We start from the raw sequence: 10,843 nt of genomic DNA on the forward strand, positions 1-10,843 counted from the left end.
ACACACCTGGGATGGCATGCAGGAGGGTGAGTAAACAAGGAGAGAATTTTCATTTTGGGGTGAACCATCCCTTTAATATCAGCAGTATTATAATGAACCACTCTCAGGTCATGTGACTTTAAGATGACTAATACAGAATAAGCGAAAACATTTTTATAAACACACTCAGGTCACTTCTATAAAACTGACTCATCCTGAAGAATGATGATTATAAGAACAAACTATTATAATTATTATCATTAATAATAATAATAATAATAATAATAATAATAATAATAATAATAATAACATACTTTGAATGCAACCAGCAGCGCTAAAACAGCATGGATTTCTCAAATGTTCCAAAAACCAAAGAGACAACAATGTAAAGGAAAGCTTACATTGAATCTAATGCAATATTGAAGTAATTAGAACGATACTATGATCTATTCTAGACCATATAAAAGCATTTATAAAATTGCATATCACATGTACTGTATATGTGTGTTTATCATTACAGGCCATCAATTCTAAGTCCTTTCATCTAGCCTTCTGTAAACGTTTAAACCTTATGCATATGTGTTAATTCATTTCCAGAGCTGTTCGAGTTCATTTACATGTCATGACCGACTTGATAATCAATGAATATTTCACTTACTTGCTGTTATTTTTTAGTAATTCCTCAAACTGCTGCAGTGATGTCGCATCCGTGAAGTTCGCCATGCTGCCAGACATTACTAACCGATCACAGAACCCATTACGAGACTCTTACTGGCGCAAGACATTACAAAACGATATACGAAACCACTATCATCGAACATAACCCTCACACAGTTCTTTCACAGCTAATGGGTTGGATATAATAAAAAATGGTGGGTTAAATATAACATACTCTCTTTTCTTCATTCAGCGTTATGAGAAGTGTTTATGAGTCATCTTTCGGATGGTATATACATATTATTACGTTGTAAATGCAAGTGCTGTTTACGTGGAAACAAATTAAATAGCATTAATTATTACAGTTTAACAACGATCACCTCAATATCATGTTCATAAATCATAAAAAAATAAATAAAATAAAAAAACATTTAAAAAAAGTTAGCTTATTGGGCAGCTATTTCGCGCCTATACTTTATTGTCCAATAAAAAGGCTCTATTCACTATAGCCCCGCCTTTATTAGGCTGTACTGTTTGTTGATTGGCTAGATTAACTGTCTGTCGGGTATCTTGAACAGTACATGAAACGTAATGCGGAATTAAAAATCCAGGAATGAAAGAATCGCATGGGGTCAGAAGGGACGACCAGTGCTGGCTTTGTTTTGACTCTATTATACGATTTTTAATAAATTATCTATGGATAAAAGACCCCCTGGCTGGTTAATACAATGTGTTTTTGACATTGCATACTGACCCATAACGTAATTTTGGTGGGTTGCATTAATTCCTCAAGTGGTTTCAATTAAAGGTAAACTGTGTAGATAAAGCAAGACTTTATATCGTTTGAAGAAACCCATGGATTGCAAAAGTCCCATGCAGAACAAGAGAAGGCGTAGTGGAGAATTGGAACAGTGGCACACTGAGTCGGTAAATGGGCTTAAACTTATTTACTACAACTAATATAATAATACTAATAAACTAAGCTTTATACAGGTAAGATATGCATTATAGTGCATGTTTCATTACATTCACTAATATTAACTCAGTTTGACTTTGTGGCATTGCATGAACCGTTGCCCTTTTACAAAGAGTTATTATTAGTTCAAATATTAAACACCCAGCTGTATGATCATCTCTGGAAATAGTCAGCTGTTTTGATTTATGGAAACAGTGAGCTATTTTCCCTGTGCTTATGCAGAGCATCATGGCACGGCAGCCCCATTTGCTCTCATTGGCATTATCACATTACATAATGAAGCTACAAATAGTTTGATGCAGGTTAATCTTTCTGAATTTCTTAGAAAAGAGTGTGCAATGGACTGGGAGGCTGTGAGCAGGTTGAATATGGAGCAGCGATGAACACTCCAATGGACACGTGGAATCCCCCAAATCACACTCCTCAAAATGGACACGGTGCCAATGGCCACATCCCTGGCACGGTACGATCTAGGATGTGTGTTCATTTTCAACAGTCAAAAATCCCCCCAATGTTGTATATTGTATACTGTATATTGTATATTATTAGGTGAATATTGTATATTGTGTGGGGTGAACAAGATGTGTAAATTGTGTTATATGTAAGTTAGATGTTTATTGTAATTGTCATGACTGCTTTGTTGCTTGGAACTTCACCCAAGACTTTCACCCACTGTTGCACTTGTGTATATGGTTGAGTGACAATAAAAGGATTTGAAATCCTTGGGGTATTTCTATCACAATTTGGGAAATTTTTTATATAGGATTTTAACAGAACACAAAACAGCGGCAATATCTTTTGTGACACATAGCTCCAATAGGATTCCTATACGATAAAATGTTTAGGATTTTAAAGGGATAGTTCACTCAAAAATGAAAAAATATTGTATCATTAACTCACCCTCATGCCATCTCAGATGTGTAGGACTTTCTTCTGCAGAACACAAACAAAGATTTTTAGAAGAATATCTCAGCTCTGTAGGTCCTTACAATAGCCGCTTTTCCACTATCGGGCCAGTGCAAGCCAGGGCTATCAACCGGCCAGCCGGGGCCAATAGCCTCAGACCTCGAGCTGCAAAACCAAAATCGATCTGCGTTCCCACATCGGGCCAATAACTCTGAAACGTTGCCCAAATGCCCTTAATATGTCGATGCGGTGCCAACGTCACACACCATCCATTATACAAACAAGAGGGAAGCTCAAGCTGAGGTATCATGTTATCTATTTATCTAGAATATCAAGTTTATATAGAATGTAAACAGCAAGATAAGTTAACATTAACAACTCACCGTCTGAGTGGTCACTCCACTAAAAGCTGGACGATGTCCCAGCACACCGTCTTTGAAAGTTCACCAAACCATAAAGTAATTTCTTTGGGCACCACTTTGTCCATCCTGTTTTTCGAACCTGTAATGTTGTGCGCTGGATACACAACCAGGGAAACTCCGCCTTTGACATTGAACTCGCTTCAATCCCCGGTTGGCCTTGTTTGGACCAGAGAAAGCTCTGAGGAGGCACGATGAAGCTCCGGAAGTGACAGTGGGAATACAGCTGGCCCTGGAACGCACTAGCACAGCCTCGTTTGGCCCGATAGTGGAAATGAGGCTAATGCAAGTGAATGGTGGCCAGAGCTTTGAAGGTCCAAAAAGCACATAAAGCAGCATAAAAGTAATCCATACGACTCCAGTGGTTAAATCCATGTCTTTAGAAGCGATATGATAGGTGTTGGTGAATAACAGATCAATATTTAAGTCATTTTTTACCATTAATGCACAATTTCACTTCCACGTTCTTCTTTTTTTTTCTTTGGCGATTCGCATTTTTCATGCATATCGCCACCTACTGGTTGGGGCTGATCAAAGGTGGAGATCTACAGTAAAAAAGTACTTAAATTGGTTTGTTTCTCACCCACATGTATCACATCGCTTCTGAATATATGAATAACCACTGGAGTCGTATGAATTACTTTTATGCTGCCTTTATGTGCTTTTTGGATCTTCAGAGTTCTGGCCACCATTCACTTGCATTGTTTGGACCTACAGAGTTGAGATATTCTTCTAAAAATCTCCGTTTCTGTTCAGCAGAAGAGAGAAAGTCATGCACATCTTAGATGGCATGAGGGTGGGTAAGTGATGAGAGAATTTTCATTTTTGGGAGAAATCCCCTTAAAACCCCTTTCCTGTAGCCCATTATTCAAATACTATGCAAGTAGGGTTAAAGATTACACAACATCCAGTAGGACTCTAAGAATAAAATAAAAACATCTGTAAGAATTTATCCATTAGGATCTTATAGGATTGGTTGGTCAATTTATGAATAATTACACATACCTGTAGGGATTTTTTGACTAGGACACTCTCGCTCTCTTTTTCTATTCCTTCTCTTGGTTACAGTGTCATGATGAACATTTATATTGCTCTTATCTGATGTTCTTGTGTTAATGGAGTATGTGGAATGCAGGGGTTAAAGGTCGTGGGCTATTAGGTGTTCTATTTTGTTGCACAGTATCTGTTATGACCAATGTGCTGTATTGTTTTAGCCCATAGAAAGTTAGTAATCATTGACAACTAATACATTCTGAGTGCTGTTGGAATACTTGGTAAAAGAAAAGTGTCATACAAGAGGAAAAGATCCTCTATAGCAACTGTTTTAGTCTTCCAACATGTTCACTTAAAAATCTATTTGCAAAACTTTAAATAATATGTGTTTGGACTTTTCAGCAGGTGTTGGCAGCCCCAGGACGTGGTGCTGGACAATGTTGCCCCAGGTGTATGGCAGGTGAACCTGTGAGTAATATAATATTTCATGTTCCTCTGCAAGCTGTTCACACTGTCTAAAGTATAGTTTACCCAAAAATGAAAATGTTATAATTTACTCACACTCATGTGGTGTTTCCTCCGTGAAACACAAACATGAGATGATAGGCAGAATGTCTGAGCTTCTGCTTTCCATAAAACGAAAGGGGAAGGTGAGTTTATCATGACAAAATTTGAATTTTTTGGTGAACTGTACCTTTGATGGCTGGATGTTGACTGAAACTCTGGTCTGGAATGCCCACTTTTTATGTTCCAATCAGTTGCTGATGCATAAGATCAAGGCCCGCCCTACATTTTTTGTCTTGAATATCCTGTTTCAGAAATATGTCACATTATGGAAGTGAAATTAGTTATGAATGTCTTGTCATGTTGACTTAAATATTTCCCTATTTTAAAGGAATAGTTCACCCAAAAATAAAAATTCAAATCATTTACTCACCCTCATGCCATCCCAGATGTGTAATACTTTCTTCTGCAGAAAAAAATAAATAAAATAAAAATGAAGATTTTAGGAAGAATATCTCAGCTCCGTAGGTTAATGCATCAGTAAGTGGTGACCAAAACTTTAAAGCACATAAAAAGTGCACAAAAAAAAAAAAAATAAACTACATTTTCACATAAATCTTTTCATCTACATTCTCCTTGGCGTTCATGATTTTAAACTTGATTACACTTCCTAGTAACTGATGCATGCGCAGAGCTCTAGATGGCGCTAGAAAGTATAATCGAGCTTGAAATCATTGCAGATGTCAAGATTTATAGTGAAAATGTAGTCCATATTTTGGTCTGTTATAACTCAAAACTGATTGGATCGCTTCAGAAGACATGGATTATACCACTGGAGCCTTATAGATAACTTTTATGCTGCCTTTATGTGTTTTTTGAGGCTTCAAAGTTTTGGTCACCATTTACTTACATTGTGAGGACATACAGAGCTGAAATATTCTTCTTAAAATCTACGATTGTGTTCTGCTGAAGAAAGAAAATCATAGACATCTGGGATGGCAGGAAGGTGAGTAACTGCTAACAGAATTTTTATTTTTGGGTGAACTATTCCTTTAAGTTATTTATGGTCAGACAAAGCCAAAAATTTGTAGATAATGTCACTTTTTATAATATGACAGATTCATCAAAAACGTATCCGTGCAACATGTACACAAGAGTTCTACCTACAGCATTTTCATACATACCATTATTAATATAAGCAATCTGATTGCCTTTGGAAATGTTGTACTTCCTGCAAATCAATATTTATTCATGACGATAAAGAAATGCACATTTTGAACGGTTTTCCCGCAGGCCACAGTACCTACCAGCTGATCTAACCACTCTGCTGTGCCTACGACACAGGACCAGTCAGCATATATGAATATCAATTTATGTAGGGTTAACGAACATTATACATACAATGCATTGGGTGTTGAGTGAAACTGACCTGTGTCACATCAATGTTTCTCTCTCCTCTGGCAGGGCCATATAAACCATATCATGAGGTATTGATCAGCCGGGCCAATGACTCCTGGAGAAAATGAATCGACGGAATAAACGGGAAGGGAAAAGGCGATGCAATGAAAGCGGAGGAGCAGTCTGCACTTGATGCGTGCTGTGTGGGTTTCTCCGCACACTTTGTGCCTTTCATAGATTTACACCTCACCTTACTTTTAGTATTGTATTGTTTTGTAGCAATATGTAGTTTACAATACCAAGAGCACTCCAGTCATGAGAAAAGCAATGAATGATGGTTTGGATCACACTGCAGTGAAATGTGTAGACAAATTTATACCGTGCTGATTAGGACTGCATACATTATACATTTGCTTGGTCTTGATTTTCAAAATAGAATTACTCATGTATATCTACTGTAAACAAAGTCAATGCAACTAAATGACCCTGGGTAAGTAATTTGATAGACTATTTTTCTATAAATGTAAATAATTGAATAGTTTTGAGCATAGATGCATGATAATTCAAGTGTATATTTTTATATTTTTAACTGTGTCCTTGTGAAGTCACCATGGTTAATGAAGTTTTTAATTAGGTTTGGTTGTAAAATGTCTGTACGATAACAAAAATGTGCTAATTTCTACCTCATTTAAAATGAGACCTTTTTTAGATAGGTAAAATTGATAGGTGTCACTGTTTTGTTTTATCTTAATCAATGTGTGTGTGTGTTTTTATCAAGACTATATATATATATATATATATATATATATATATATATATATATATATATATATATATATATATAAACCAAAAACTGTGGATCCACTTTATATTAGGTGTCTTTAACTACTATGTACTTAAGCATTTGATACAATGTACTTATTATGTAAAATCGTGTTGTTGTATTGTGTTTACATTTGAACTATCTGCATTTAATTGCATCTGTAGTTACACTGTTAATTTTACACTTAATCCTAAACCTAACCCTACCCCAACTCTTACCCTAAACCCTAATCCTAATCTAAACCCTAAGCCTACTCGTGGCTCAGCAGCAGCAAATGTGAACCTTGTGTGAATTTTACAGAGCAACATGTAGTTACACAAGTACACTGTATTGCATATATTTCAATATTAGTACATAGTAGTTAAAGACACCTGATATAAAGTGGGACTAAAAATCTAAATGTCTCATATATATATATATATATATATATATATATATATATATATATATATATATATACATATATACATAAATATATTGCATAAAGTCTAATTTGAGTAAAGCTTTTGTGTTTTGTATTTTCTGAGTTTGAGTGGCAATCAATATATGGGACAATGTCTGCTCTTCCTAAAAGTGCACACAAGATGGCAGTGTCTTATTCCCTTTTTCACAGGGGGACTTTGAACCATCAATAGTGTTCAACTACAGAATAGTTAACATTTTATTAACTCCTAAACAGAGATGTATGATTATTTACTTGAAATGTGCCTGGCCCTTTATCGACATTAAAATATGAGAGAGAGAGAGAGAGAGAGAGAGAGAGAGAATCAGCATTTATCATGTTCTGGAAATTATTTTGTGCGATAACACCTGCATTGTGTGTTGATGATTTTTCCATGAGGAGCAAGGACTTTAAAGGAAAATTCTGGGTTCAAGTTAAGCTCAATCAACGGCATTTGAGGCATAATATTGATTACTACAAATTTAATTTCGACTCGTCCCTCCTTTTCTTAAAAAAACAAAACAAGAAGCAAACAGCTGGGTTTCAGTGAGGCACTTACAATGGAAGTGAATGGGGCCAAACCGTAAACATTTAAAATACTCACTGTTTCAAAAGTACAGCCACAAGACATAAACTATACGCATGTTAACGACCTTTTCTGTGTAAAGTTATATCCAATTTTCCAACTTTGTTACCATGACGATGTAACAGCATAAACGCTAGAACCCTAAAACGACCGTAAAAACTTTTTAAACAACTTAACAACCAAATAATACATAACTTTTAACAGAAGTGATTAATGTAAGTGCTTTAATAAAATGATATGCTTCACATTTCTGCCTTTAAACCCTCTAAACATTGGCCCCCAATAAGTGCATCACTATAACATAGATTTTTCCTTTTATTTTTATTTATTTATTTATTTATTTATTTTTTTAAGAAAAGGAGGGACAAGTCCAAATAAATGTTTGTGGTAATCAACATTATGCCAGAAATGTTGTCGATTGAGCTTAACTTGTATTGATTCCGGAATATTCCTTTAATCATCTTAAGGAACCTCAGATGTGAAGTTTTAATCGTTTTGACACGAGCGGCTCTTCTCACAGATATGACTTCCTCAAGCAGCGGCCCAGCTCATAAAGCAAGCTTCTCCGACAAGAGAAGATTTATAAGTGTGGCTGAGTCGCCGTGTATTCATAAGTCATAGTTTCTGCTCCTGTAAGTTATAAAGGAATTACCTCAGCTCAGGAGGAGCAGTGGGGACAGGTCGAAGTTTGTGCTAAGTCAACCAAGATGGATTTAAGTGTATTACCAGCTCAATCTTCCTCACCCTCCCCGAGTGTTAGCTTTTGTCGGTGGAGAAATGAGAGGCAGGCTTCAGACAAAGCTTGACCTCTTGGGGCCAACTCTCAGAGCCTAGATTTTCAATAATGTAGGACAATAAAGCTTAGTGCTATAACCTACTGCAATATGCTACAAGTGTAAAGAGCTTAGCTGCTAATAAAAGAGGCCGTGAGGAAAGAGGACATGGAAAACAACAACTCATCTTCAAAACTCATATTTGGAGATCAAGTGTGGCCCATAAGAGCATTTCATAGGGACAGTAATGAGATGCTGAGGAGCAAGACAAGGAGATCAGACCGGTCAAGCCTGACAACTGCTATCTTACACCATGGATATGAAAGTGGGGTCTTCTTGTATTCCCCTCCAGCACTTGTGACGTGCATATCTGTTATATCGGCCCTTATAGATGAATTATTATTTTTCTTTTCCGCCCCTTCTGCTCTCACAGTGACCTGCCAGTGCGCAGGCCCGTTCTTGCTTTTTTCTCGTAAGTGGCCCAGGTTGCCGGTGTGTTTTCCTTAGGGAGACAAAAGGCTATTATGAGTTTATTGTACAGATCAGCGGGGTCATGGTACACGGTGTGCACATTCAGGGGAAATTTCCATTCGTCTTTCATTTGTCAGCACAGAGAAAAGCCAATCAAGCGGTCAAATGTGCTGACTAGTTGCTTTGTTTATTGTATATGCGTATTAATGATGATAGGAACATTTGCTGTGTTCAGAATGGTTTGCTAGTTTACTTAATACAGTGCAGTATGCATTGTATTCTGCTTAGTAGTCTTTCAAAATAGTAAGTGAAAGCATATTATCGTACTACTTTTACTATTTGCGGCAGTACATATGATGTATAGCCTACTGTGCATAATATGCACAATTTCTGTATAAAATACCTAGATGCATGGGCGTCACTTTGTATTAAAAAGTGGTGGGGACAGTTGTTTGTGGGGGGTGCTGGGGGTTGGGGGTCCTAGGATTTTGTCAATCATTAATTACACATGGTGACTGATTGGCAGGGCCAGACATAATCTGCGGACTCTCTTTTGCATTTTCTGCGCTGATTTTTAGGGAAAGTCTGCAGAATTCTGTGTAAGGGATTTAAACATAGCCAGATGTATTAACTGTTCCTGAAAGTACACTCCTATTGATAGCTAAAAGCATCATGAAATTAGCCAAAATAATTCATAAACAAAAATGCAATGGATGGGAAATGCGTAGAACTTTTATGAATGACGTGTCGCAATTCTGTGCCAGCAGATTCTGTCTGGGCCTGCTGATTGGTCTCCCCTGTTCCCTGTTCTAATCCACCCGAGTAATTTTTTATTTTAATAAACCAAGATAAGCATCTGTATGTCAGTGGATGTACAGTATATCATGAATCGGGACACATTTGTTTGCATTTTGCTTTGAGATTTAACTGGACAAGAGCGCAAGCTGTTGGAACAGTGGTGCGAGTAGTGTGCGTCATGTGTGCACGAGAAAACATTGCACGTCACCTGTCATGCAATGTCACTTATAACACTGCACGTCACCTGTCATTCAGCGTCACCTTTTGTACCCACTACTCATCATAACAATAAAAATAACACATTCCAGCACCAGATCGCCACTTATTATAACACACGTGAACGCAATGGAAACTCTTGCCCAAGAACTGGCAATGTTTCTTCTGCATTAGAAAATTATCTGTCAAAAGCTATTTCAAAAAGTGGTAGGGACAAAATTGGCCAAGGCGAAAAGTGGTAGGGACATGTCTCACCCGTCCCACCCATAAATGACGCCTATACCCAGATGACTACATTTGCAAAATGCACAGTATGCAACAAAGCACACTTTTGATAGTAATTCATCTTTATGTTAATAAATCATCTATCAGGGGCCACAAGGCGAAAAAAAAAAAGTGTTAAAACAAATGTACAAAAAAGAAGCATTTACCAAATCGAACATTATTACTGTTTCGTTCTGTATTCTGATGACTACAAATAGATTTCATCTGAATTGAAAATGTTTTTATACATCTAACAGTATGCTAGTAGTGGGTAGAAAGTAGATATGTGGTAAAATATTTTAATTTGTATATGTGATAATATTGATAATATAAAATCCAATAATTTAACACTGGCAAACAACATATTGTCATTCCAATATCACATTTACTATTTTTCTCACTATGATTATAAAGTGATTTTTTTTTACATGAAAATATATTGCTGCCCTTTAATTTTAATCTTATTTATTTATTTTGAATGGGGATCCCTCATAAGCAAATCACCATATTTAGAGGTCCTTGGCATCAAAATGTTTGAATTTTTCTGCTGTATCCCACAACGTAACACGCTCGCAGAATTAAACGTGCAATGTGATGAGGTCATGTTACAAAAACAAAGCATACTACTGTTTGTATGT

At 36.5% G+C, this 10,843-nt stretch overlaps 2 protein-coding genes across 3 annotated transcripts in view; one reads left to right on the plus strand and one right to left on the minus strand.

Moving 5' to 3' along the window:
• The window catches only part of LOC127423645 (glutaredoxin 3-like), a 34,247-nt gene extending 33,538 nt beyond the window's left edge, over nt 1-709 (minus strand). Inside the window, exon 1 of the mRNA XM_051668148.1 lies at nt 638-709. Coding sequence (XP_051524108.1) covers nt 638-702 — 65 coding nt within the window. The 5' untranslated portion in view covers nt 703-709. The remainder of the gene's footprint in view (nt 1-637) is intronic.
• A 533-nt stretch (nt 710-1,242) lies between these two features.
• LOC127423648 (uncharacterized protein C10orf143-like) lies at nt 1,243-7,080 on the plus strand. 2 transcript variants are annotated; one of them, XM_051668151.1, is made up of 4 exons: nt 1,243-1,563; nt 1,938-2,075; nt 4,333-4,398; nt 5,899-7,080. In XM_051668151.1, exons 1-4 carry the CDS (start codon nt 1,492-1,494, stop codon nt 5,926-5,928), a joined length of 306 nt encoding a protein of 101 aa, XP_051524111.1. In that variant the 5' UTR covers nt 1,243-1,491; the 3' UTR covers nt 5,929-7,080. The 2 variants fall into 2 exon arrangements, with proteins under 2 accessions (XP_051524111.1, XP_051524112.1); XM_051668152.1 differs by having other exon boundaries at nt 4,336-4,398.
• The last annotated feature ends 3,763 nt before the right edge of the window (nt 7,081-10,843 follow it).

Source organism: Myxocyprinus asiaticus, chromosome 32 (genome assembly GCF_019703515.2).
Source record: "Myxocyprinus asiaticus isolate MX2 ecotype Aquarium Trade chromosome 32, UBuf_Myxa_2, whole genome shotgun sequence".
NCBI classification, from domain to species: Eukaryota; Metazoa; Chordata; class Actinopteri; order Cypriniformes; family Catostomidae; genus Myxocyprinus; species Myxocyprinus asiaticus.

Coding starts and splice junctions, on each gene's coding strand:
- LOC127423648 (XM_051668151.1), top strand. CDS start 1,492: ATGGATTGCAAAAGTCCCATGCAGAACAAGAGAAGGCGTAGTGGAGAA. Junction 1,564..1,937: donor AACAGTGGCACACTGAGTCG/GTAAATGGGCTT, acceptor TGAATTTCTTAG/AAAAGAGTGTGCAATGGACT. Junction 2,076..4,332: donor ATGGCCACATCCCTGGCACG/GTACGATCTAGG, acceptor TGGACTTTTCAG/CAGGTGTTGGCAGCCCCAGG.